This window comes from Oncorhynchus keta, chromosome 10 (genome assembly GCF_023373465.1).
Source record: "Oncorhynchus keta strain PuntledgeMale-10-30-2019 chromosome 10, Oket_V2, whole genome shotgun sequence".
Lineage (NCBI taxonomy): Eukaryota > Metazoa > Chordata > Actinopteri > Salmoniformes > Salmonidae > Oncorhynchus > Oncorhynchus keta.
In genome coordinates this window covers 20397422-20425348 of record NC_068430.1, presented here as the reverse complement: position 1 = coordinate 20425348, position 27927 = coordinate 20397422, and the positions used below count along the sequence as shown (strand labels likewise).

The following is a 27927-nucleotide window of genomic DNA, read 5'->3' as shown; positions in this document are numbered from 1 at the left end:
AAGAACGGGCCATTACTGTGACAATTACCCCATTAGGCTAGCAGCACTAGCAACACAAGGAGAGATCAAATGCATTGAAGCAGCCCTAAAAAGCTTCAGACCGAGTCATTTTAACAGCAGCGTTTGATGTGCTCAGACACCCTGCTTTAATGAGTGAGGTAGGAGAGCGGGACTGGTGGGGCTGAGGCTCTGGGAGTGAGAGAGTTTCTGAGAGAAGGATCACTCAATCATTATTTAACTAAGCACGGAGCCTGAGAAAACAGCCAGCTAAGGTCCCTGTCCAGCGTCCAGAGGGAAAACGGCTGTATTTCTATCTGAACACACAACTTTTTTATATTTTAAAAATGCTAGCTAGATGGGAAAGCAAACATGAAAACAAATGTACAGATGTTTGATGCTTCCTACTGTAAGATACAGGGTTGATTTCTCTCTTACCTTTACTGGATAATAATGAACTCCATATGTAGGGAGGGACTCCACTAAGGCCAAATACCTTCAAAACGGAGAGGGATGCATTAGCAGTAATTCAGGCAGTTACACTTCATCAACGTCTGTGAGTGGCTGCTCTACAGAAGTTTGAATGGGCTTTAAGCCCCAGTCAGTCATTCACCAGACACAGTCATTTACAGTGGCGGAGCCATCGATTTCTTTACAGGGCCTTGGAGAATAAATTGATCAAGTCAAGGGCACAAATCATACAGCCGTGTGTAAATGACCTCGCTAGGCTAAGCCAGGGAAAACAGAGTGGACCTCTGTCACACACTGCTGGCTGCCCAAAGCATAGTAAAAGTTTGCTGTCCCCTAATTAATGACACATTCTGGCAGTGTGACAGCAACCCCTTTAAAACAAAAACACAGGAGTAGACGCTACAGAGGACTGCAGAGTGTGTTGGACTGATGAACGTGCTAAACTAGAGGTCCACAGCAGCTCATTTCCTCCATGCACTTGACTTACCGCACAATTGCTTGCCCTCTGCTGAGGCCCTTCAGGTTCTCATAGTGCTCGATCACTCGGTCTTCACTGTAATAGAGAAAAATAAAAGCCGAAATGAATAAGCCATTACTGATTGTAACATATCCCCAAACAGAGACAAGTGGTGAGACAGTCCTTCCCTGACACACATCGTTCCTGTTCATGGAGAGAATTCTGTCTGGCCTACTGGCCTGACCATGGTTCTCATCTGTTCTCAACTCACACACACAGCCCTGTAATTCCAATCTGCCCAATCCATACAGCTGCTGTTCATCAGTGGGCTGGGCTGCAGCCTCAGATGAATGCTGAGGCAGAAGAACAAGATGCAGCAGCATACACTCAGACAGACACAGGAGCTGTTAACAAGCGGCTGGCCTGGCCGTCTCGTTCTCTCACCCTCCTGTCTAGCCCAGCTCCCATGAAGACATGATGAAGTCGGCACCAACCTGGCTGTTCATGATGCAGCCAGACGTAATTCACACAGAGCACTAATTAATACAGCCCATCTGAGATAAACAGCCTGGCAGGACTCTGGGTGTACCTCCACCTCGCTGCCCACACCAGCTCATCTGCATGGGAAAATAATTGCTTTGTGCATCCAGGTGTTAGCGACAATTAAAAAGCCATTTGATGAGGATAGGGACGGGGTGAGGGGAGGATTGGTATTGACAGGACTGTCTGATATCTATGGAACTGTGTGTAATCCAATTGGATTAATACCCCTTGTGCATTTGTGGTTAAAGTGTTTTTAATGTGGCACTGCTTACCAGTATACCAGGGAGGGGTGCTCCCTCAGGACTCTAGTGGGTAAAACCGGGAGCTTGTTCAGGTCCGACCTGGAGCTTTCAACACTGTAAATACAGAAGGATTGAGACATAATGATCAACTGAATTAATTCACAAGAACAGTAACAGTTGTATCTTAAAAAGGCTCATTTACATCTCCAATAGGACCAGGGGGCATTTTAATGCTCCATAATAATAACAACACTGCTGATTGATCAAAAGTTCTTATTACTGTCATTACGCCGTTATTAGACTGTCATTACACTAGTAGACTGTCATTACACCAGTAGACTGTCATTACACTATTAGACTGTCATTACACTAGTAGACTGTCATTACACTAGTAGACTGACATTACACAATTTGACTGTCATTACACTATTAGACTGACATTACACTATTAGACTGACATTACACTATTAGACTGTCATTACACTATTAGACTGTCATTACACTAGTAGACTGACATTACACTATTATACTGGCATTACACTATTATACTGTCATTAAAGTATTAGACGGACATTACACTATTAGACTGACATTACACTATTAGACTGACATTACACTATTAGACTGTCATTACACTATTAGACTGACAATACACTAGTAGACTGTCATTATACTATTAGACTGACATTACACTAGTAGACTGACATTACACTATTATACTGGCATTACACTATTATACTGGCATTACACTATTATACTGTCATTACACTATTAGACTGTCATGACACTAGTAGACTGACATTACACTATTAGACTGGCATTACACTATTAGACTGTCATCATACTAGTAGACTGTCATTATACTATTAGACTGACATTACACTAGTAGACTGACATTACACTATTATACTGGCATTACACTATTATACTGGCATTACACTATTATACTGGCATTACACTATTAGACTGTCATCATACTAGTAGACTGTCATTACACTATTAGACTGTCATTACACTATTAGACTGTCATGACACTAGTAGACTGACATTACACTATTATACTGGCATTACACTATTAGACTGTCATTACACTATTAGACTGTCATTACACTATTAGACTGTCATGACACTATTAGACTGACATTACACTATTATACTGGCATTACACTATTAGACTGTCATTACACTATTATACTGGCATTACACTATTAGACTGTCATTACACTATTAGACTGTCATTACACTATTAGACTGTCATTACACTATTATACTGGCATTACACCGTGTAATTACTACTCTAGATCTCCATGATGACCATCTCTGAGTTCAATAAACCCCAATATCCAATAATAACCCCAAATGAGTTCGACAGAGCAGAACACAGGGGACAGAGATCATGTGAAATATCAACATTAAAATGTTTTACAAATTGTCATTGATGTGTTGTACAGAACAGGTCAAGTCCCACATCATATAGGAAGAAAGTGACAACCAAATCAAAATAGAAAAAGTGGTCATGACTGGACATTTTTCATATTTTTATCTGGCAGGCTATTGATGCATTCCAACAGACTAGGCTTAATATCCACTTAGGTCTTGTCAAAGTGTCTCAATATAAACAGATAAAAGCCCTTTTAATTAACAGAGGAAATTGAAATATAGTTCTATCATGTCAAGGCGCAGTTCCAGAATGGGATGGTAATTATGACTCACGAGTAAATGTTTTTCAATGTTATCACATGTGCATTCTTTGAGGTGTGTGTGTACAGTACAGGCGTTGACCTCAATCTTTGCATGCCAGTGTAAAGAGTACGAGATAGTCCTACCATATGTCATTTACCATATAATTTCATAAACACACAATTAAGACCTCATGTAATCATAAATGCCACAGGTACCTCAAGTCTGGAGGTGATCTAATACACAGCAATAGAAAATGACCTCTCTGTATTAACTGTGTTGTATGTCACTGTCAAGGTCTGAGATAGTGAACTATGAGTCACTCCAACACAAGATGGGGGAGCATTTGCTCTACAATTACTGATCGACAAAGAGGGCTATGACTTGGCAGGCCAGAGCACTGGAGCCCGGAACAAAAGCCATTCACCAGTTTTGGCAGCCCATGCAGTGTTGAAAGGTAGTGTACAACTCACAGAGGAGAGCTTTTCAAAAATAGGACTTGGCCTCTCAGACAGGACTCAGACCAGTAGATCCTTCATATCTGTATCATGTTCTAAACTACTGGGACAACATAGTATACTTATGTTTTGGTATTTTTTCATTGAAACTATTTAATGTAATAACTACTGAAGAAAATCAACAAAAGAAACCACAAAGCAGGAGCTGAACTTTTAAAAATATGTAAATTGCAGTTTCTCAATGATCTCCAAAGTGAAATGAAAAGAACTAAACAATCCTTAGAATGCAGAGGCCATAATGATCTAGTAATATGAACCTGCTCACTCAGTAGAAAGGTAAAACACTACAGAGAGAAAGCCACTTGAATCATTGTTCCCTAGCTAGCTGCCTCCCGGAGGTTCACTAGTCTCTGCTGCTATGGCAGTTAGTTCACTGCTGTGGAGTTGGATGGCATACATTTTATAGGGCGCTGGGGCTGGTGTTGTTAGGGTGATCTACTATGTAGCCACATTGCACTTGTCAGCAATCTGGAATTCATTACACGTCCTGTGACGTGGGCTGGGGGCAGCTCCTCCACCCTGCCAGCCAGGGGGTTGGCTAAACATTCATACAGTAGGTCAGCTATTTCAGTGGGCTGATAGTAAGTCCCTGTTAAGGAAATGCAAAGAAAGAGACCAGGATATCCCCATTGCTGTGAAATTCCCAGCAAAAGCAGGTTGGGTCTACATTTGAGTGAGTAAATTGACAGTGTCAGGGGTGCTGTAGCCTATAGGCATAATGGTTTATACTAACGACATTTAACTGGGATGTGACAGTTATCAGCTGAAAAGTATTACATGGTGATATTACACTGCATGTCATCTAGGCTACTACATTAACACTGCATAACATCAAAGGTAAAATGATAACCCCTAGAATACATGTTTTTATTCCCCTATATGCACATAATCCCAATGAACATGCAAAGTCAATCCAAGACTAGAGGCACAACAGGAAACTATAAAGTGATAGCTCAGCAGACGCCAGGCTTTGACTACAGAGAAATGACATCACAATGGTTAGTATTTGACGCCCGGCAGTCTACCGTGGCCTAGTGAGGACTGCACTCCTGAAGCTCATCCCTTTTAGAACAGGCAGTACATTTGAGGAGGGGGTTCTCCCTAACTCCTACAAATCTAATCTCAGAGCTGCAGGGCCCTTTGCAATGAGTGTCTAGAGCTACACATGTTTTATGAGAGGATTTGCCAAACTTCCTTATCCAAAAAGGTAGAAATGAAAACCATCAGAGAGGAAAAATATGTATTAGTCTAAAAACAGGAGAGAGTAGGAGAGAGTAGGCTGGGATATATAGTTGGACAGGCTCCCATCCACACTCATTTGACAGACTTTGTTGGCAGGGTCTGTTTCGTTGCGCTTTCAGACAAGACAAAGTGCAGCTGAAACATTAACTGACGAAGCTGCCTGACACCTCAGGGCTAAACAATCGGAAAACGCACCCTTAATATACTACAACACAAGGCAGTGAAGGGCTCCACTGGGCATCCTGAATACTATACAATGAACTGAAGCTTGCCCAAGAAGTGGGATATAAAAAAACAGGTGCTGCTGAAATTAGAGTTTTGCGAGTACAAAGATAAGACCTTGATGTAGAAACAAACTGCATTTTAAGCATCAAATATCCCAGTGTGCATTCACACAATACATTTCCTTACAGAGCAGATCAATGCTTCTGTGTTCAGATAGGCCTGATGCCCAGCGGTCTCTAGGAGACCCAAGCTGGGGATAACACCCCACAAGTTCAACCTGCTCAGTGCTCGTCCACTCTGACGGACAGGACAATATTTCCTGATTACCTCAGCCCTCTCTTCTCCACCTGATGACTAAAATAACAAACCTTATCACCAGGTCAAGCCTTTCAGTGCCTTATCTCTCCACCAAAACACATTAGGCTTTGTAAAAAAAAAAAATATATATATATATATATAGATACAGTTGAAGTCGGAAGATTACATATACCTTAGCCAAATACATTTAAACTCAGTTTTTCACAATTCCTGACATTTAATCCTAGCAAAAATGCCCTGTCTTAGGTCAGTTAGGATCACCACTTTATTTAAGAATGTGAAATGTCAGAATAATAGCAGAGAGAATGATTTATTTCAGCTTTTATTTCTTTCATCACACTCCCAGTGGGTCAGAAGTTTACATACACTCAATTAGTATTTAGTAGCATTGCCTTTAAATTGTTTAACTTGAGTCAAATGTTTCAGCTAGCCTTTCACAAGCTTCCCACAATAAGTTGAGTGAATTTTGGCCCAGTCCTCCTGACAGAGCTGGTGTAACTGAGTCAGGTTTGTAGGCCTCCTTGCTCGCACAAGCTTTCTCTGTTCTGCCAACAAATTGTCTATAGAACTTAGGTCAGGGCTTTGTGATGGCCACTCCAATACCATGACTTTGTTGTCCTTAAGCCATTTTGCCACAAATTTGGAAGTATTCTTGGGGTCATTGTCCATTTGGAAGACCCATTTGCAACCAAGCTTTAACTTCCTGACTGATGTCTTGAGATGTAGCTTCAATGTGTCCACATAATTTTCCTCCCTCATGATGCCATTTTTTTGTGATGTGCACCAGTCCCTCCTGCAGCAAACCACCCCCACAACATGATGCTGCCACCCCCGTGCTTCACGGTTGGGTGGTGTTCTTCGGCTTGCAAATCTCCCCCTTTTTCCTCCAAACATAACGATGGTCATTGTGGCCAAAAAGTTTTATTTTTGTTTCATCAGACCAGAGGACATTTCTCCAAAAAGTACAATCTTTGTCCCCATGTGCAGTTGCAAACCGTAGTCTGGCTTTTTTCATGGCGGTTTTGGAGCAGTGGCTTCTTCCTTGCCGAGCGGCCTTTCAGATTGTGTTGATATAGGACTTGTTTTACTGTGGATACAGATACTTTTGTACCTGTTTCCTCCAGCATCTTCACAAGGTCCTTTGCCGTTGTTCTGGGATTGATTTGCACTTTTCTCACCAAAGCATGTTCATCTCTAGGAGTCAGAACCCGTCTCCTTCCTGAGAGTTATGACGGCTGCATGGTCCCATGGTGTTTATACTTGCGTACTATTGTTTGTACAGATGAACGTGGTACCTTCATGTGTTTGGAAATTGCTCCCAAGGATGAACCAGACTTGTGAAGGTCTACAATTTTTTTCAGAGGTCTTGGCTGATTTCTTTTGATTTTGCCACGATGTCAAGTAAAGACGCTTTGAGTTTGAAGGTAGGCCTCGAAATACATCCACACGTACACCTCCAATTGACTCAAATGATGTCAACTAGCCTATCAGAAGCTTCTAAAGCCATGACATCATTTTCTGAAATTTTCCAAGCTGCTTAAAGGCACAGTCAACTTAGTGTATGTAAACTTCTGACCCACTGAAATTGTGATACAGTGAATGATAAGTGAAATAATCTGTCTGTAAACAATTGTCGGAAAAATTATTTGTGTCATGCACAAAGTAGATGTCCTAACCGACTTGCCAAAACTACAGTTTGTTAACATGAAATTTGTGGAGTGGTTGAAAAGCAAGTTAATGACTCCAACCTAAGTGTATGTAAACTTCTGACTTCAAATGTATATATATATGTAGATGAATGATTGTTATCGGTATCTTGTGCAGGCAACAACAATCTAATTGGGGAAAGGAAATTCAATAGCCAGGACAAACAGAAAGCAATTGAGGTCAGATTTGCCAGAGTATAGAGCCTATAGCTTTTGGCTACTGAGGAATGGACTTGAAAACAATAAAACACTGACCAGGAAAACCGGATCTAGATACATCACGTTGTATGTTCTAAAGATGCCGTTATCGTTGAGTAATACATCATTATAATATATAAACAGTCACAGGTAAAGCAGATATGTACAGTGGTTCGTCCTTTAAAAAGTTGCAGCGTCCAGCAGCACAGCAGAATTCTATGGCACCGTTATTTAAGTGCCAACCACTGGTACCATTAATGCTAGTTAGTGCTAGTTTGACCACCAGAGGGCATCTTTCAGAAGCATTTGATAGCCTTCAATAGTGGCTGTTATAGAGAATTTAAAGCCTTTTTTGTAAGAATATAATATATGTGACTGATTGAGAAATTTGGCTTAATTAATTTGATTAATATTATGGTGTTTCTATTCAACAAAAAAAACTAAAAACCCTCTGGGTTACCATTAGGATGGAACGGAAAATATGGCGATGTACAACGTGACAGTCGGGAGTAGGCTACAGTGCTGGACTATTTAGCTAAAGAATCCCCATGTCGTAAGGGCACGCGGGAGACCGGGGTTCAATTCCCTGATGGGGAGGAAGGAGTAGGCTATCCTTGTAAATAATAATGTGTTGTTAACTGACTTGCCTAGTTAAATTAAGGTTACACTAAGTGCATAACATTTCTACACAATAATTTTAGTCTAACCAATACCCAAACGGAGATTCAGTCCCCCCAAAAATCTCATTGATTTATCAAGACCAGTCCCCATGCTTGACACGAAACGGTGCTAAAATAGTTGAAGGCTATTGCTTCAAATCCTATTGCTTCCAAATTCAATATGCTCTTTAAATAAGACCTACACGACATTTACCAGCACATTGCTCAACACTAGTGAGACTCATGTTGCCTATGGTGGGCCTACAGTACATCGAAAAATATGACGTGACTCTCTGTCGATAATTACATATAGAGGATTGGAGGATTCTAAATTAAACCATAAGCAGCCCCATGGGTATCAAAATACAGAGAGGTGTTGGTAAAGGTATATTGTTCTGATAATAGCTCATAAATGGGCTATTATAATACTGTACATGGTGTCCAGGTCAGGATAACCAAAACATGTATTTATTAAAGACCATCAGAAAGAATGTTGGTACTTATTTATTTTGATCCATAGCCATGAATGAGTGAGTCACTCAGCTTTATGTAGGTGCCGGCTATTAATTTATCCGTTATTTTACCAGGTAAGTTGACTGAGAACACATTCTCACTTGCAGCAATGACCTGGGGAATAGTTACAGGGGAGAGGAGGGGAATGAATGAGGAAAATATAGATTTGGTATTATTAGGTGACTGTTTGATGGCCAGATTGGGAATTTAGCCAGGACACCAGGGTTAACAACCCTACTCTTACAATAAATGCCATGGGATCTTTAATGACCACAGAGAGTCAGGACACCCGTTTAACATCCCATCTGAAAGACAGCACCCTACACAGGGCAGTGTCCCCAATCACTGCCCTCAGGCATTGGGATATTTTTTAGACCAGAGGAAAGAGTGCCTCCTACTGGCCCTCCAACACCACTTCCAGCAGCATCTGGTCTCCCATCCAGGGACTGACCAGGACCAACCCTACTTAGCTCCAGAAGCAAGCAAACAGTGGTATGCAGGGTGGTATGCTTCTGGCTATATGACTGTGCCATCAACTTGATAATATATAACAATATTTTGGAGGTTATTTCATTTTCAAAAAAATGAAAGTCAGCGATTATAATCTGAATATAGGCCAAAATAATATTTGTAAAGGCCAAAACATTTATTTCTGTTTTTAGAGGGAGAAAAACGCTGGGCCAATTGTGCGCCGCCCTATGGGACTCCCAATCGTGGTTGGATGTGAGACATAATAATAATAATACTTAACTTAGAAATACATTTGACGATAGAATTCTCCCCCTATCCTCCATCTAGGCAAGTTATTATCCAGCTACCTGCAAGAACGTTTCCCAAGTCAGCGCCATTATTAGTGCAATTCCCCTAACATTGTTATTGTCGAGTCAATCACCACCTTCCGGAGACACCTGAAACCCCACCTCTTTAAGGAATACCTAGGATAGGATAAAGTAATCCTTCCCCCCCCTTAAAAGATTTAGATGCACTATTGTAAAGTGGCTGTTCCACTGGATGTCATAAGGTGAATGCACCAATTTGTAAGTCGCTCTGGATAAGAGCGTCTGCTAAATGACTTAAATGTAAATGTAATTGTTGCTCTGTGCTGCCCAGTGTGGTGGGGTGGGGGTCCACCACCCTTTCCTAGGTCAGGGCTGGGTCTGTCTTCTGTGTGCGGCTCTGCGGCGCATCCCGTGCCTTGAACCTTGTGTGCTTTCAGTGGATACAGCTGAGAACTGCAAGGCAATCCCATTGTGATTCACTCGGGAGCCATGACCAATATGACCAATATATATTGTCCTGCTAATAACAGGGTTAATATCATATCTGTGAGAATATTCAAGGGGCTTTTATATCATTCTAAATTAATAATAATGGCTTTGTTTAAAAAAAATAACAATATTTTGGAGATGATAACGTAAAATTTACGAGGAAAAGGACATTCTAGAACAGACATGGGCAAACTACGGCCCGCGGGCCACATACGGCCCGTTTTAATCGGGCCCGCCGAACTTGTCCAAATTATAGTAAAAACCTCCTTTTTTCCCCTTTCCCTGCAATGCCCACGTTTCCCCAATAGATGGCTCACTCAAAACACATTGACCGTTGTTGGAGTGGCGCGTATTTCTCTTTATTTCACTTTAATTTTCACTTCGTTTCACGTCACCATTAAGCCCTTCTGTGAAAATGAGAGGACCAAAGAGAAGGAAAGTGGACAGCGAATGCCGAGTGTTTAATAAGGAGTGGACAACAAAATACTTCTTCACTGAAGTCTGATCAACGGCTGTATGTCTGATATGCCAAGAAGCTGTTGCGGTTTTCAAAGAGTACAATATCAGCCGTCACTTTGCCACGAAGCATGCAAACTATGCTAGCAAGCAGTCAACACAAGAACGGGCGGCTACTGCTCAGAGGTTGGCAGCTAATTTACAGAGTCAACAGAACTTTTTTCACCGACAAACTGCAATTCAAGAGTCAAGTACCAAGGCAAGTTATTTGCTGGCATTCAAATTAGCAAAGGCTAGCAAGCCTTTCTCCGAAGGCGAGTTTTTGAAAGAGTGCATGGTAGAGACAGCAGGTCTCTTGTGTCCGGAGAGCAATGCCAAGTTTGAAAAAATCAGTTTAGCACGCAGGACAGTGACTCGCCGCGTGGAACTGATTGACGAAGATATAGTCAGCGAGTTAAACAAAAAGGCGGAGTCCTTTAAGTTATATTCACTAGCACTGGATGAAAGTAACGACATAAAAGACACTGCTCAGCTCCTAATTTTTATCCGAGGGATTAACGACAGTTTTGAGATAACGGAGGAGCTTTTGAGCATGGAATCACTGAAAGGGAAAACGCGAGGAGAGGACTTATATGAACAGGTGTCTGCTGTCATCGAGAGAATGAAGCTACCTTGGAGTAAACTTGCCAATGTCACCACGGATGGATCACCAAATTTAACTGGAAAAAACATCGGGCTGCTGAAAAGAATCCAGGATAAAGTGAAAGAAGAAAACCCTGACCAGGATGTTATTTTACTTCACTGCATCATTCATCAGGAGTCTCTGTGTAAGTCTGTATTGCAGCTTAATCACGTTGTGGATCCAGTTGTAAAACTTGTTAACTTCATACGAGCAAGGGGACTTAATCATCGTCAGTTCATTACGTTCCTGGAAGAAACTAATGCGGATCACCAGGACCTACTTTACCACTCTCGCGTCCGCTGGTTAAGTTTAGGGAAAGTGTTTCAACGAGTCTGGGAGCTCAAAGACGAGATTCGCTCATTTTTAATTTAATGGGGAAATCCGAAGAATTCCCGAGCTGAGCGACACAAACTGGCTTTGTGACTTTGCGTTTGCTGTGGACATATTTTCACACATGAATGAGCTGAACGTGAAGCTACAGGGGAAAGATCAGTTTGCGCACGACATGTACACAAATGTGAGAGCCTTCAAATCCAAGCTGGTTTTATTCTCCAGGCAAATGTCAAACAAATCTTTCGCACATTTCCCCACACTAGCCGTGCAGAAAGAGGCCGCCCGAAATGCGAAGAAATACTGCAAATCACTGGACGATCTGCACAGAGAATTTTGCCGTCGGTTCTGTGATTTTGAAAAAATTGACAAGTCACTTCAACTGGTGTCCTGTCCCCTGTCACAAGACCCCGAATCAGCACCGCAGGAGCTGCAATTGGAACTGATCGATATTCAGTCTGACTCTGTCTCAAAGGAGAAGTTCAAGTCTCTTAAACTGAATGACTTTTACGCTTCACTTAACGAGACCGCGTTTCCAAACCTCCGGAGGACGGCGCAGAAGATGCTGGTGTTGTTTGGCTCGACCTACGTGTGTGAGCAGACGTTTAGCGTCATGAAAATCAACAAAGCCCATCACAGATCCAAGTTAACTGACCAACACCTCAGATCTGTCCTGAGAATTGCCACAACAAAACTAACTCCAGACTTTGATGCACTGGCAAAAAAGGGAGACCAACAACACTGTTCCCACTGAAATGGTGAGTTTTTCTGCTGTGTTATGAAAAAATGCATATGGAAAGTTTGGAAGTGCGTCTTTTAATTAAGAGCAATGCGCATTTACGCACAGCAGCGGTACAGTAGCTTAATTAACACGCCGCACATCGCTCTTAATTTAAATTTAAATTTTCAGCTGCAGGTAGGATATTTAATACAGCCTATGTCTGTGTGCTTGGCAACGATACACGTGTACTGTTTGCGCGTGAAGGCGAGGGCGTCCGTGGCGAGTTTGTAGAGCGCGCGGTCAGGACAATCCATCCATGATTTTGCGGAGTTTAACACAAGTAGATATTATTGAGCTTGAGTATTTCGTTGTGTAATAATATGTTTTGAATGTTGAAAGTGATTCCATTTTTCAATAAATGTTGATTTCTTTAACTTTGCACCTTCGATTGAAACTTATTAAAAACAGACGCAATCTTGATAAATAACAGTGCGTATGTTATTTTAATCTATTTACATTTCCTCCTCCCAGTATCTGCGAAATAGTATGTAAATGCCATATCTTGCATATTCCTTGAGACAAATTTATTAACTGATAAGGGCTATTTGTCACATTTGAAAGACAGTTAATAAATTGGGTTGTAGTGTTCTTACTGTGCTATGAGGTTTGCACACACTACATTTAATGCTTTAGTATATCCGGCCCAAACACTCCCTCCAAATGCTCCTGGCCCGGCCCCTCTGTCAAATTTTAGAACCCATTGTGGCCCGCGAGTCAAAACGTTTGCCAACCTCTGTTCTAGAACATGGGGTGAGACATTGTTACTCATTTGTAAATAAATATGTTATTTAGAATGTTGAATTTATGTTTTTAGAGGGAGAGAAACCAAAAACCTAGAGTCATCTCATGAGTATCCCAGTTGAGGCCAGCACGAGTAATGAACCTGCATCTGTAGCAACACAGCTTGCACAGCTATGCAGTGTCTTAGACCATTGATTTTGAATATCAGATTCCAGCTCAGCTCAATGTCAAAAGAAAAACATCAAGGCCCTCATTTATTTATTTTTTTACCTTGATTTAACTAGGCAAGTCAGTTAAGAACAAATTCTTATTTACAATGACAACCTACCCTGGACGACACTGGGACAATTGTGTGCCGCCCTATGGGACTCACAATCATAGATGAGTGTGATCGAACCAGGGACGTAAAATACTTTTTTTTAAATGTATTTTTTTACCTTTATTTAACCAGGCAAGTCAGTTAAGAAGAAGAAGATTTGTTCTTATTTTCAATGACGGCCTGGGAACAGTGGACAGTTACTGCCTGTTCAGGGGCAGAACGACAGATTTGTACCTTGTCAGCTCGGGGGTTTGAACTCGCAACCTTCCGGTTACTAGTCCAACGCTCTAACCACTAGGCTACGCTGCCGCCTAAGGCACTGCACTAAGATGCAGTGCCTTAGACCACTGCGCCACTCAGGAACCCACTAAGATAAAAAAAAAAGAAGATAAACTAAGATAAAAAAATTAAAAACGAGCCAAAGTGGTAAAACAACCTCTTTCGGATCGGACCCTTTTTTTCCATTTTCCCTAAATTGACATACCCAAATCTAACTTCCTGTAACTCATGCCCTGAAGCAAGGATATGCATATTCTTGGTATCATTTGAAAGGAAACTAGAGTTTGACCGATTAATTAGGGCAGATTTCAAGTTTTCATAACAATCGTTAATCTGCATTTTTGTACACCAAATACATTGCACTCCACGAGGAGACTGACCACCTGTTACGCGAGTGCAGCAAGGAGCCAAGGTAAGTTCCTAGCTAGCATTAAACTTATCTTAGAAAAAACAATCAATGTAGTTAACTACACATGGTTTGATGATATTACTATTTAACTAGCTTGTCCTGCGTTGTATATAATCAATGCAGTGCCTGTTAATTCATCATCGAATCACAGCCTACCCGCCAAACGGGTGATGATTTAACAAGCGCATTTGCGAAAAAAGCACTGTCGTTGTACCAACGTACCTAACCATAAACACCAATGCCTTTCTTAAAATCAATACACAAGTATATTTTTTTAAACCTGCATATTTAGTTAAAATAAATTCATGTTAGCAGGCAATATTAACTAGGGAAATTGTGTCACTTCTCTTGCGTTCAGTGCAAGCAGAGTCAGGGTATAAGTAGCAGTTTGGGCCGCCTTGCTCATTGTGAACTGTATGAAGACCATTTCTTCCTAACAAAGACCATAATTAATTTGCCAGAATATTACATAATTATGACATAACATTGAAGGTTGTGCAATGTAACAACAATATTTAGACTTATGGATGCCATCCATTCGAGGAAATACGGAACGGTACAGTATTTCACTGAAAAAATAAACGTTTTGTTTTCGAAATGACAGTTTCCCGATTTGACCATATTAATGACCTATGGCTTGTATTTCTGTGTGTTATATTATAATTAAGTCTAGGATTTGATATTTGCTAGAGCAGTCTGACTGAGTGGTAGGCAGCAGCAGGCTCATAAGCATTAATTCAAACAGCACTTTGTGCTGGCAGTTTTTCACAATGCTTGAAGCACAGCGCTGTTTATGACTTCAAGCCTATCAACACCCAAGATTAGGCTGGCAATACTATAGTGCCTATAAGAACATCCAATAGTCAAAGGTATATGAAATACAAATAGTATAGAGAGAAATAGTCCTATAATTCCTATAATAACTTCAACATAAAACTTCTTAACTGGGAATATTGAAGACTCATGTTAAAAGGAACAACCAGCTTTCATATGTTCTCATGTTCTGAGCACGGAACTTAAATGTTAGCTTTTTTACATGGCACATATTGCACTTTTACTTTATTCTCCAACACAATACTAAAGTGCCAATAAGAACATCAAATAGTCAAAGGTATATGAAATACAAATGGTATAGAGAGAAATAGTCGACACGTCATAATTCCTAACTACCACCTAAAACTTCTTAACTGGGAATATTGAAAAACTGGGAATATTGAATCACCAGCTTTCATATGTTCTTTGTTCTGAGCAAGGAACTTAAACGTTAGCTGTGATATATGACACATATTTCACATTTACTTTCTTCTCCAACACTGTGTTTTTGCATTACTTAAACCAAATTGAGCATGTTTCATTATTTATTTGAGACTAAATAGATTTTATTCATGTATTATATTAAGTTCAAATAAAAGTGTTCATTGTTCATTCAGTATTGTTGTAATTGTCATTATATATATAAAAATCGTCCGATTAATCGGTATCAGCTATTTTTGGTCTCCAATAGTCGGTATCGGCGTTGAAAAATCATAATTGGTCGAGCTCTAAAGGAAACACTTTGAAGTTTGTGGAAATGTGAAAAGAATGTAGGAGAATATAACACAATAGATCTGGCAAAAGATAATAAAAAGAAGAAGGAAAAAAAACATATTTTTTTTGTACCGTCATCTTTGAAATGCAAGAGAAAGGCCATCATGTATTATTCTATCCCAGCTGCAATTTAGATTTTGGCCACTAGATGGCAGCAGCGTATGTGCAAAGTTTTAGACTGATCCAACGAACCATTGCATTTCTGTTCAAAATGTTGTGCCAAGACTGCCCAAATATGCCTAATTGGTTTATTATTAACTTTCATGTACAAAACTGTGCACTCTCCTCAAACAATAGCATGGTATTATTTCACTGTAATAGCTACTGTAAATTGGACAGTGCAGTTAGATTAACAAGAATTTAAGCTTTCTGCCCATATCAGATATGTCTATGTTCTGGGAACCTCATGCTAATCGCATTAGCCTACATTAGCTCTACGTCCCGCTGGGGACCCACCGACCCTGAAGAAGCTTTTAAGGTCATTCCACCTCAGAAAGCAGAAGAAAGAGGATTTCGACACCCCCCATTTCAGATTGTTCTGAAAACGTTTCTCTAGTTAGAAACAAATAAGATTAGCATTCCTGAAACATTATTTTGTTGAAATATTGGACTATTCAAGGAAAATTGGTTTGAAGCATTAGGTTGCTAAGAGAATAACAAACTGAATTGCTTTCATGGAGGACTGGCTTGACCACACTATTTATTTTCATCATGAGCAAAAGCTATCAGGTTTCTACCAAAAGTTGCAAAGAAAACGTGTCCTATTTATTAAACACAATATACCACCAAAATTGATCAAAGGATGTGGTGACAGTAGCAGGAACAGTGGCATCTAGTGTGCAGAACTTGGTACTTTCAAACTAATTTATGGTAAAGAATGTAAGTGACTTCAATGGCTCATTTCTTTGAACAGGGGAAGAAAACCGTCACCAGATTTACAGGGAATACATTACAAAGGTTGAAGAAGCAATACACCAAGCAGCAGCTCCATACTACTTATCAGACAGAGAGCTGATACTTTATACATTAGGTACTATATTTATTGAAGATGATAAGAATCCTATGAATTAAAATGGCCAATTTGGGTGAAATAAATTTGCTTAATTTCTCATAGAGCAAATTATATTTCAACAAAATAATATTTCAGGAATACTAATCTTATGGGTTTCTAACTACAGAAACCATTTCAGAATCATTTGAGATGGTGGGTGACATGGCTTGCTGAATTGACACAGAATGACCCTGAAAATTTCACAAAAACATCTTTACTGAGTTAGCCCCAGTAGCATACCAGTTTTACTCTTCCATAGGCCTACATGTTTTAGAATGTCCTTTTGCAAGTAGCCTACTGTGGCTGACAAATGTGACAGAGTGAGTAACTTAATGGTGCAAGCTGAAGCAATTTATGATATTTAACTAAATATGTATGCAGATAAGTGATCATTTTGATCTAATAATAATAATAATCTATTAGTGTTGACATGAGTGACTTACCTTGTGTAGTCTCCTTTGGCCTCCTGGGAAACAAAATAGTACCGTTACAAGTTAGAATAATTAATATGCATCAAGTACTCGCCTGGAGGACTTATAAAAACATGATCAATACGTCATCAAATCAAATTGTATTGGTCACATACGCATGGTTAGCAGATGTTAATGCGAGTGTAGCGAAATGCTTGTTAATAAATCATTAATAAGTCTTCAACGATATTTAGGACTACGGTAAACACTTTTCAAGCTTACTCAGCTTTGAATAGTATTTACAACAAAACATCTTATTGCACACTATAAGAAGTACAATGATTTCAATATTGAAGCTGTACATCACTCACAAGACGATTCCTGAAATGAACTTATTTTAACAGCGTGCATGACAGTGTTGATTCAGTTTATATTCAAATCGCTGATGAATTACAAGTCACACAAGGCTACAAAAATGCACTTACCTGCAAAGCATATGCAGCTAATTTGAAAACATTTTCACTCTCAACTTCGATGATCTCCTGTCGTTAAAAAATGAGAAAATGTGTTATAGTGTAAAAAAAAACTAAGGTACCACGTTCGAACAGTAGCACTTGACTTAATATAAATATCATTCCCACCAGTATGTACCTCAACGCCTCAGTTACCGTCTGAACCAATGTCAATGAAAAACGGTTGTACGTATTTAAGGTTGATTCGGAATCTTAAAAGTTATTAATATTCTTCATCGACGTTCGGAACTAAATATTGTTGCGTAGACTACATAATAAAGTACATACAATAGCTACACGAAGCCTCTATAACCACAGTTATTGATAAATTTAACCACCTAATCATCAAAATGGTACATTCTACGAGCAAGTTCACGCTCCTCCAGTGTTGAAAAAAAATCGGCGTGGGCACTGAGCCTGTATGGTCCTGGAGCGTATTCATTACGCCAATTCCGTCTCAAAACATTTCCTAAACGGAAGCAAACGGGACGAAACGAGGAGATACCTACCTGAATTTGTCCAACAGAATCTCTCACTTTGCTCTGTTTGCTTCCGTTTAAGAAACATCCCAGGGGTCCAAACGGAAACAAACAGAGCAAAACAAGAGTATATATTGGATAAATTCAGGTAGGTACATCCCCGTTTTTCAACAGAATTAGCACAATGAATGCACCCCTGGCAAATTGTCAGCATTATATCTAAGATGGTGGATAAATGAAGATAATTCACTCAAGTCATTTGCCATTTAAAAAAATAGTTAGTTCCTGTCTACCTAACTGGGTGTGTCTCCCATAGACACCAACGCAATAGCAAAATAAGTTCAAAATAACTGGGAACATGGAAAAATACGAGGTCAAATCATAACGTCATAACAAAGTAACTTTGTGTTGTTGTTTTTGTCGAACTGCTTTGCTTTATCTTGGCCAGGTCGCAGTTGTAAGTGAGAACTTGTTCTCAACTGGCCTACCTGGCTAAATAAAGGTGAATAAATTACATTTTAAAAAATCAGGTCAGAGAGTTGGAAATATAGAAAGAAGCCTGAGTTCCCGAGTTGCAATGACCGTTCAAATAGATTTTTCCCAGTCAGAGCTTGTTTTTCTTCACTGTTCCCAGTTGTTTTGAATGCACTGAAGTTGGAAGTCTGAGATTTACTAGTTCTCAGTTGTTTTGAAAGTGGCAATTGAGCCCCATAGTGGAGGTGTCATTGTAAAAGAAAGTATGTCCTGCTTCTCTCCTCTCTCCTCTCTACCTAACTTGCCCTCGCAGTCCCTTCAGTTTCCCATTCGTTTGGCTGCTCAGCCTACCTTAGTATACCTCACCAATCATAGCCCTGCTATTCCTAACCAATCAGAGAGCTTGGAAATGCACATCTGGACACTGCATCCGCCCACTCAGTTCAGAGTGTCATCATCAACCGAAGAGAGAAGATGCACATCTGAAGACTTTTTTATTATCGACAGTAACATGAATGTCATAATGGTGTGCATGCATCGAAATAAACACGACAATAAGACTTCAAGTCATTCAGATTACCCCAATCATATAAACATCTTCAAATGGAAACAGCTGTGTGTGTGTGTGTGTGTGTGTGTGTGTGTGTGTGTGTGTGTGTGTGTGTGTGTGTGTGTGTGTGTGTGTGTGTGTGTGTGTGTGTGTGTGTGTGTGTGTGTGTGTGTGTGTGTGGTGGTGACTATCAAATCAAGAGTACAGTGATGGGCCTCAACATCATGTTCTAACCGGACTGCACTCTAGTTGGCAGAACCAAACCAAACAACATTAAGTACAGCTGAAGTAGCCAAATATATTTCAACTCAGTTTTTCACAATTCCTGACATTTAATCAGAGTAAAAAAATCCCTGTCCTAGGTCAGTTAGGATCACCACTTTATTTAAGAATGTAAAATGTCAGAATAATAGTAGAGAGAATTATTTATTTCAGCTTTTATTTCTTTCATCACACTCCCAGTGGGTCAGACATTTACATACACTCAATTAGTATTTGGTAGCATTGCCTTTTAAATGATTTAACTTGAGTCAAACGTTTCGGGTAGCCTTTCACAAGCTTCCCACTCCCGACAGAGCTGGTGTATCTGAGTCAGGATTGTAGGCCTCCTTACTCGCACACACTTTCTCTGTTCTGCCCACACATTTTCATTTTCTATAGGATTGAGGTCATGGCTTTGTGATGGCCACTCCAATACCATGACTTTGTTATCCTTAAGCCATTTTGCCACAAATTTGGAAGTATTCTAGGGGTCATTGTACATTTGGAAGACACATTTGCGACCAAGCTTTAACTTCCTGACTGATGTATTGAGATGTTGCTTCCTCCCTCATGAAGCCATCTATTTTCTGAAGTGCACCAGTCCCTCCTGCAGGAAAGCACCCCCACAACATGATGCTGCTTCACGGTTGGGATGGTGTTTTTCGGCTTGCAATCCTCCCCCTTTTTCCTCCAAACATTATTATTATTTCCGCCAAACAGTTAAATTTTTGTTTCATCAGGCCAGAGGACATTTCTCCAAAAAGTACGATATTTGACCACATGTGCAGTTGCAAACCGTAGTCTGGCTTTTTTATGGCGGTTTTGGAGCAGTGGCTTCTTCCTTGCTAAGCGGCCTTTCATGTTATGTCGATATAGGACTCGTTTTACTGTGGATGTAGATACTTTTGTGCCTGTTTCCTCCAGCATCTTCACAAGGTCCTTTCCTGTTGTTCTGGGATTGATTCACACTTTTCACACCAAAGTACACTCATCTCTAGGAGACGGAACGTGTCTCCTTCCTGAGCGGTATGATGGCTGCGTGGTCCCATGGTGTTTATACTTGCGTACTATTGTTTGTACAGATGAACGTGGTACCTTAAGGCGTTTGGAAATTGCTCCCAAGGATGAACCAGACTTGCTGGTGAAGTGTGCCTTAAATTCTAAATAAATCACTGACAGTGTCACCAGCAAAGCACCCCCACACCATCACACATCCTCCTCCATACTTCACATTGGCAATCACACACGCAGAGATCATCCGTTCACCTTACTCTGTGTCTCACAAAAGACATGGCGGTTGGAACCAAAAATCTCACATTTGGACTCATCAGACCGAAGGACAGGTTTCCACCGGTTTAATGTCCATTGCTCGTGTTCCTTGGCCAAAGCAAGTCTCTTCTTCTTATTTGTGTACTTTAGTAGTGGTTTCTTTGTAGCAATTCAACCATGAAGGCCCGATTCACGCAGTTTCCTCTGAACAGTTGATGTTGAGATATGTTGAGATATGAACTCTGTGAAGCATTTATTTGGGCTGCAATTTCCGAGGCTGGTAACTCTAATGAACTTGTCCTCAGCAGCAGAGGTAACTCTGGGTCCTCCTTTCCTGTGGCTGTCCTCATGAGAACCAGTTTCAAATCAAATCAAGGTCCTGGACGGCAGGAGTGATGTACTGGGCTGTACACACTATCTTCTATCGTGCCTTGCAGTCGGAAGCCGAGCAGTTGCCATACCAGGGGGTGATGCAGTCAGGATGCTCTCAATGGTGTAGCTATAGATATTTTTGAGGACCTGAGGACCCATGCCAAATATTTTCAGTTTCCTGAGCGGGAATAGATGTTGTCGTGCCCTCTTCACGACTGTCTTGGTGTGTTTGGACAACAATAGTTTGTTGGTGATGTGGAAACCAAGGAACTTGAAGCTCTCATCCTGCTCTACTACAGCCCCGTTGATGAGAATGGGGGCGTTTTCGGTCCTCCTTTTACTGTAGTCCACAATCATCTCCTTTGTCTTGAGGGTGAGTTTGTTATCCTGGCACCACACTGCCAGGTCTCTGACCTCCTCCCTATAGGCTGTCTCATCGTTGTCGGTGATGAGGCCTACCACTGTTGTGTCATCCGCAAACGTAATGATGGCGTTGGAGTCATGCTTGGCCAGTCATGGGTGAACAGGGAGTACAGGAAGGGACTGATCATGCACCCCAGTGTTGAGAATCAGCGTGGCAGATATGTTGTTACCTACCCTTACCACCTAGAGGCGGCCCATCAGGAAGTCCGTGATCCAATTGCAGAGGGAGGTGTTTAGTCCCAGGGTCCTTAGCTTGGTGATGAGCTTTGAGGGCACTATGGTGTTGAACGCTGAGCTGTGGTCAATTAACAGCATTCAGATAGGTGTTCCTTTTATCCAGGTGGGAAAGGGCAGTGTTGAGTGCAATATAAATTGCATCATCTGTGGATCTGTTGGGGCGGTATGCAAATTGGAGTGGGTCTACGGTTTCTGGGATAATAGTGTTGATGTGAGCCATGACCAGACTTTCAAAGCACTTCATGGCTACAGACGTAAGTGCTACGGGTCGGTAGTCATTTAGGCAGGTTACCTTGGTGTTCTTAGGCACAGGAACAATGGTGGTCTGCTTGAAACATGTTGGTATTACAGACTCGGTCAGGGACAAGTTGAAAATGTCAGTGAACACGCTTGCCAGTTGTTCAGTGCATGCTCAGAGTACATGTCCTGGTAATCCGCCCTGCGGTTTTGTGAATGTTGACCTGCGTGACCAGCGTGATCACACAGTCATCCGGAACAGCTTAGCGCTTGATGGTTTTTGCAACTGCACTTTAAGAAACTGCTTAAATTCTGGACATTTTCCAGATTGACTGACCTTCATGTCTTAAAAAAGTAATGATGGACTTTTGTTTCTCTTTGCTTATTTGAGATGTTCTTGCCATAATATGGACTTGTTTTTTTTACCAAATAGGGCTATTTTCTGTATACCAACCCTGCCTTGGCTCAAACGCATTAAGAAGGCAAGAAATTCCACAAATTAACTTTCAACAAGGCACACCTGTTATTGAAATTCCAGTTGACTACCTCATGAAGCTGGTTGAGAGAATGTCAAGAGTGTGCAAAGCAATCCTCAAAGCAAAGGGTGGCTACTTTGAAGAATCTATAATATATTTAACAACTTTTTGGTTACTACATTATTCCATATGTGTTATTTAATATGTTTGATGTCTTCATTATTATTATACAATGTAGAAAATATTACAAATAAAGAAAAACCTTTGAATGAGTAGGTGTCCAAGCATTTGACTGGTACTGTAGATGGGAGGCATTGAGCTGGGACTAAAAACAAATTTGAAAAAAGATAACTAATGTAAAATATAATGTGTCAGTAAAATGTATATACTGTAGTGAACTGTAGCCTAAGTATAGCCTGTATATACTGTAGTAAGTAGAAGCCTAAGTATTGTTGTCCATTAATTTGACTCCAATTAGGGGAGGGGAGGTAGGGTTAGGGGGAAAAGAATAAGAAGGAAAATACATGTGTTTTAAATACAGTATATATAAAAAATATTCTTAATTAATATTGTTAATTATATTAAAACTGATCTACCCCCTAAATAACAGCATGGAGTCAAATAAGTTAATGCAAAAAGGGTCAATGCAGATAGCTCGGGTAGCTAGTTTAACTATTTAACAAGCTATATAGCAGTATTTTGGCTTGCGGGTAGAAGCTATTCAGGCTCCTGTTGGTTCCAGACTTGGTGCATCGTTACCACTTGACGTGGGGTAGCAGAGAGAACAGTCTATGACTTGGGTAGCTTGAGTCTTTGACAATTTTAAGGGCCTTCCTCTGACAATGCCTGGTATAGAGGTCCTGGATGGCAAGGAGCTTGGCCCCGATGATGTACTGGGCCATACACACTGCCCTCTGTAGCGCCTTGCAGTCGAATGCCAAGCAGTTGCCATATCAAACGATGATGCAGCCATTCAAGATGCTTGCAATGGTACAGCTCTAGAGGGCCCATGCCAAGTATTTTCAGCCTCCTGAGGGGGTAGAGGCGCTGTCGTGCCCTCTTCACGACTGTGTTGGTGTGTGTGGACCATGATAGATCCTTAGTGATGTGGACAGCGAGGAACTTGAAGGTCTCGACTCGCTCAACTACAGTGGCCGTGCTCGGTTCTCTGATTCCTGTAGTCCGCAATCAGCTCCTTTGTCTTGCTGACGTTGAGGGAGAGATTGTTGTCCTGGCACCACACTGCCAGGTCTCTGACCTCCTCCCTTTAGGCTGTCTCATTGTCGTCGGGGATCAGCCTACCACGTAGTATCGTCAGCAAACTCAATGATGGTGTTGGAGTCGTACGTGGCCATGCAGTTGTGGGTGAACAGGGAGTACAGGAGGGGACTAAGCACACACCCCTGAGGGGCCCCCGTGTTGAGGGTCAGCGTGGAGGATGTGTTGTTGCCTACCCTCACCACCTGGGGTATAATTGTGTAATTACACAAATATAAATGTATGTTCATGTAATGACAAACAGTATGAGTGCTATTGATCATTGATCAATCAGTTGTTGATGGTCAAAAGTCAGCTTTCAAAAGTCAGACTAATAAGGAAAGTGAAGGGTGGGTGCACCACTCAACCCATTACAATCACTGCTGTGTGTGTGTGTTTGTGTGTGTGTGCGCGTCTGTGTAAGTATAGGCTAATATGTGATGTATTGTGTAACGGCTGTCGTGGGTTGAAGGTGAGGACCAATGTGCAGCGTGGTACGTGTTCATCTTTTTATTTTGAACTGAACACTGAATAATAAAACAACAAAGAGCATGAACGAAACAGTTCTGTCTGGTGCAGACACAAAAACCGAAAACAACTACCCACAAACACAGGTGGGAACAGGCTACCTAAGTAAGGTTCTCAATCAGAGACAACGATTGACAGCTGCCTCTGATTGGGAACCATACCAGGTCAAACACATAGAAATACAACACACAGAACAAACATAGAAATGAAAAACATAGAATGCCCACCCCAACTCACGCCCTGACCAAACCAAAATAGAGACATAAAAAAGGAACTAAGGTCAGGACGTGACAGTATGTGTGTCTGTATGTGTTTGATATGTAAGACCTGTTTCTCCAGCTCCATCATCCAACATGTATGGTAGATGATTTCCTCCTGTTAATGATCACAAATGCTATCTAATATTTTACAACAATACAGTTCATTTCTGCTACTCTGGCTGTGTGTGGCATGGGAAATATACACAAGTTTCTGAGGGGAGGCAGTGAATCAAGATATTGTTCTTGTTCATGTTGTTATAGTGCAGCGTTTCCAAAAGAAAGCCCTGAGTCAAATTATATTTTGGAGGATTAGGGAACTATTTGATGCTCATTGTGTTGAAGAATGTAGAATTAGAGTACATAAAACAAAAGTGGGAAGTCTCTGTGAAGTCAGCAAGTGAAGTGAGTTTAGCCCCATGAATAATGAACTATGTACAAAACAATTACTCTTAAGACTGTTTTTGAAAGAGCTTGAAATAATGAATAGTAATGGCCTTCAATTTAATAGTGTCCAGTCACACAGGCACTCCTTACAAAACAACTGTCTTCTGTAAATGGTGTGTAGACAAAATAACTCTGGCCCCCAACTGTGTTTTGGGCCCACCTTGCTTGTTTTAAGATGTTGACATCTGGAGCCAACTTTCAGTTCCAGCAGCAAATCATCTTACCAACTAGAATGCCCCACAATGATTCCACAGCAGGAACATTTGTCTTGTAATTCCATTTATGGGATTATATTTTCACCCAAATGATCACAGGTCACACCATTGGTTTATGTCTGTGCATGCAGTGGATGAGCCCAAACAGAGTAAGTGGCATGGAAAATGAAGGACAGGCTATGGAGGGCTGATTCGTGGCATGCTCAATACAATCATATTGAGTAACAAATGTAAGAAAATGAGTTACATCCACTTACATTGAAGACTGACGATTTGGCATTTAGGAAAAACAGCTCCACTGTTGTATTCTCTTTCAAAAATGTTATCTTCTCAATATAAAACCTGGAAAACACATAATGTAAATCATATGGAGTACTTGAATAAGGGTATATAGTGCCTCCCTTCCAATTTCAGAACATCTTCTTATTGCAGATTGTCACATTAGTGCCATCTACTGGACATGAGTCTCTACATATGACCCAGGTTACAAGTTTCATTTGATTTAACGAGGCAAGTCAGTTAAGAACAAAAGCCTAGGAACAGTGGATTAACTGCCTTGTTCAGGGGCAGAATGACATATTATTATTGTGTTTTATTATTTTTTATAACCTTGTTAGCTTGGGGGACTCGATCTTGCAACCATTTCAGTTACTAGTCCAACGCTCTAACCACTAGGCTACCTGCCACCCATACAATAACTGTACCTCCGATTAACGCTGATTAACACTGGGGGTTGTCACTTTAGTAGCTCTTTGAGCCTTCTCTTGGGCAACATTGATAGATACCTCACATTTTCAGATGGATTTTCAAATAAACTACATGTAGTCTAGCTCTCAAAGAGGAAGGGGAGTCTATGGATTAAAGTGTGTAAGATACACTGTAAGATACGTAAGATACACTGTCAACGTCTAAGACTGATGCTATGTTTGTGATAGAATACAGTTTGGGTAGCCGGCTACTACAGTACGGTAGTCCATACTGTAGGCTACCAGCTGAGAGGCAGTGAGAGAGAGATCACTCACCTGACCAGGAACTTGAGCTCCAGTGGACCAGTCTTTTTAGTGAAGTCATGATCCAGGACCCTGCGATCCAGCTGGAGCCATTTACTCTGACCGCTGGGGAAGAATACGAGCAGATGCTACACCGTTAACTATGATGTCAACTGCTAGACTGATACAGAGTTGTCTCACTTGTGTCATGGAGATGCATGCAATCAGCAGCAGGAAAAGGAGCTAAACCAGTTTGCACCCATTCACAGTATTTTGTACCTGACACCACAAGATTGAAAATACATCAATGAACTAGAATGTAGTTACAGATGTACTATCTTAATTTGATCAGTTTCTCATAGCAGGAAAACAATCCTGCAGCAACAGGAATTGTGAATTATTATGTGTATTATAATGAATGGACATTTATGTTGGGGTTGATACATATTTTGTTAGAATGAATAAAGTCTGAAATGTTAAAGTAGAAATTACAAACTTTAGAAGCATTTCTTAAACTTTGAATACACTACAATTTGCATTTCCTGCAACAACAGAGTGATCAAATTAAGATAAAACATCTGTAGGACTTGTACGTACGTGTCATCAATGAAGGATATTCCAAAATACTCCTTCTCCTTCAGGTTAAAGTGTGAGGACACCAAGTCTAACAGATCCCGGGACAAGAGCTTCGGCTAGGAAAATGAAACCAGTATAAATGAACACAAATTTATGAAGTGTCCACACGAGAGTGTAACATCACAGTGAACAACATTAGAAGTACGGAGGTTGAGGATGTGCGAAGGGTGGGTACCTGGACCATTAGGTCCAGCTTCCTGTCGTCCAGGAGGTGCACCTGACACAGCCGGCCCTCTGTCATCTGTGGGAAGGGAACAGACATGATGAGATCCCCTGGAATAGAGATGGGCAACTTGCGGTATGCCCCCCTGTTGAAGGCCCGCGCATCAATCCCCCCTACCAGGGAAAGACGCTGCACAGGATTCATGTCAGTGTTGACTCTCAAGGCTGCTTGATTATGGCGAAGGGTTGTGTTGAGGGAAAAACATGTGGCTCCCAACTGGTTAGGCTCTGTGGTGGAAAGTGACCACAGGGTGGAAATAGAAGTTCTGGGCTGGTGTTAACTGCAGTCTACCAGGATATTGTTCCCTCCACCACCACAACAGAGCTGCTTTTAAGCTGTTATACAGGCTACCTTTTTGCTTTGTTTTTGAACACATTAAATCTAATTGAAATGACTGACTTAAGGGCATGTCTGGACAAAGGATTTTATTTACTGTCACTCACTTAAGCGGATGACATGGTTCTGGTACGACTCTTTTTGAAAGATGCTACGTCAGATGGGGACAGCTATTTTAAACAGACCAACAACAGACCAACAACCTTCAAAAATGGTCCTGGTCAAGTGCCTGTGGTCGACCAAAGTAATTGGTAATCGACCACAGTCACATTTGAGCAGTCTGTTCCACAACCAAAAAGAAGGCACTGGTGACCCCACCCACCCTCTACCACCTCAGTTCGAGAGGCTTGCCTCTGGCCGGCACTTCAGAATGCCCTTGGCCAAGAAGAATGTGTTCAAACATTCATTCGTTCCTTGTGCTGTTGGACTACTAAATGCCAAGTAAATTGTATCATTGCAGTTGGGACAGGGGTCGGTTGTGAGTGAATTTATCAGTATCCTTCATGTTTTTAGTGTATGCAACATAATGGACTGACTGGTTTAAATGTGTATGATGTGAGAATGTTTCCATATGTGATCCTTTTAATGGAAGGTGATGCCAAAGAAAGTTTCATTCTATTCTATTATGTAAACTCTATTTTTCTGAAGTCAAACTGTAGTTTCTAGG

General features: G+C 40.9%; 1 protein-coding gene across 7 annotated transcripts in view; it reads right to left on the bottom strand.

The window, feature by feature from the left end:
* frmd4ba (FERM domain containing 4Ba) overlaps positions 1-27927 on the bottom strand; it is a 79017-nt gene that overhangs the window by 16761 nt on the left and 34329 nt on the right. For all 7 annotated transcript variants that reach the window (XR_008144404.1, XM_035777298.2, XM_052526641.1 and 4 more), the window contains exons 2-10: positions 26877-26942; positions 26663-26757; positions 26099-26191; positions 25334-25418; positions 17568-17624; positions 17116-17138; positions 1741-1824; positions 956-1021; positions 436-493 (exon numbers count right to left, since the gene is read on the bottom strand). Coding sequence is in view for 6 of the 7 variants with exons in the window: in XM_035777298.2 (XP_035633191.1) it covers positions 436-493; positions 956-1021; positions 1741-1824; positions 17116-17138; positions 17568-17624; positions 25334-25418; positions 26099-26191; positions 26663-26757; positions 26877-26942 (627 nt within the window). In the remaining variant the exon portion in view is untranslated. The remainder of the gene's footprint in view (positions 1-435; positions 494-955; positions 1022-1740; positions 1825-17115; positions 17139-17567; positions 17625-25333; positions 25419-26098; positions 26192-26662; positions 26758-26876; positions 26943-27927) is intronic.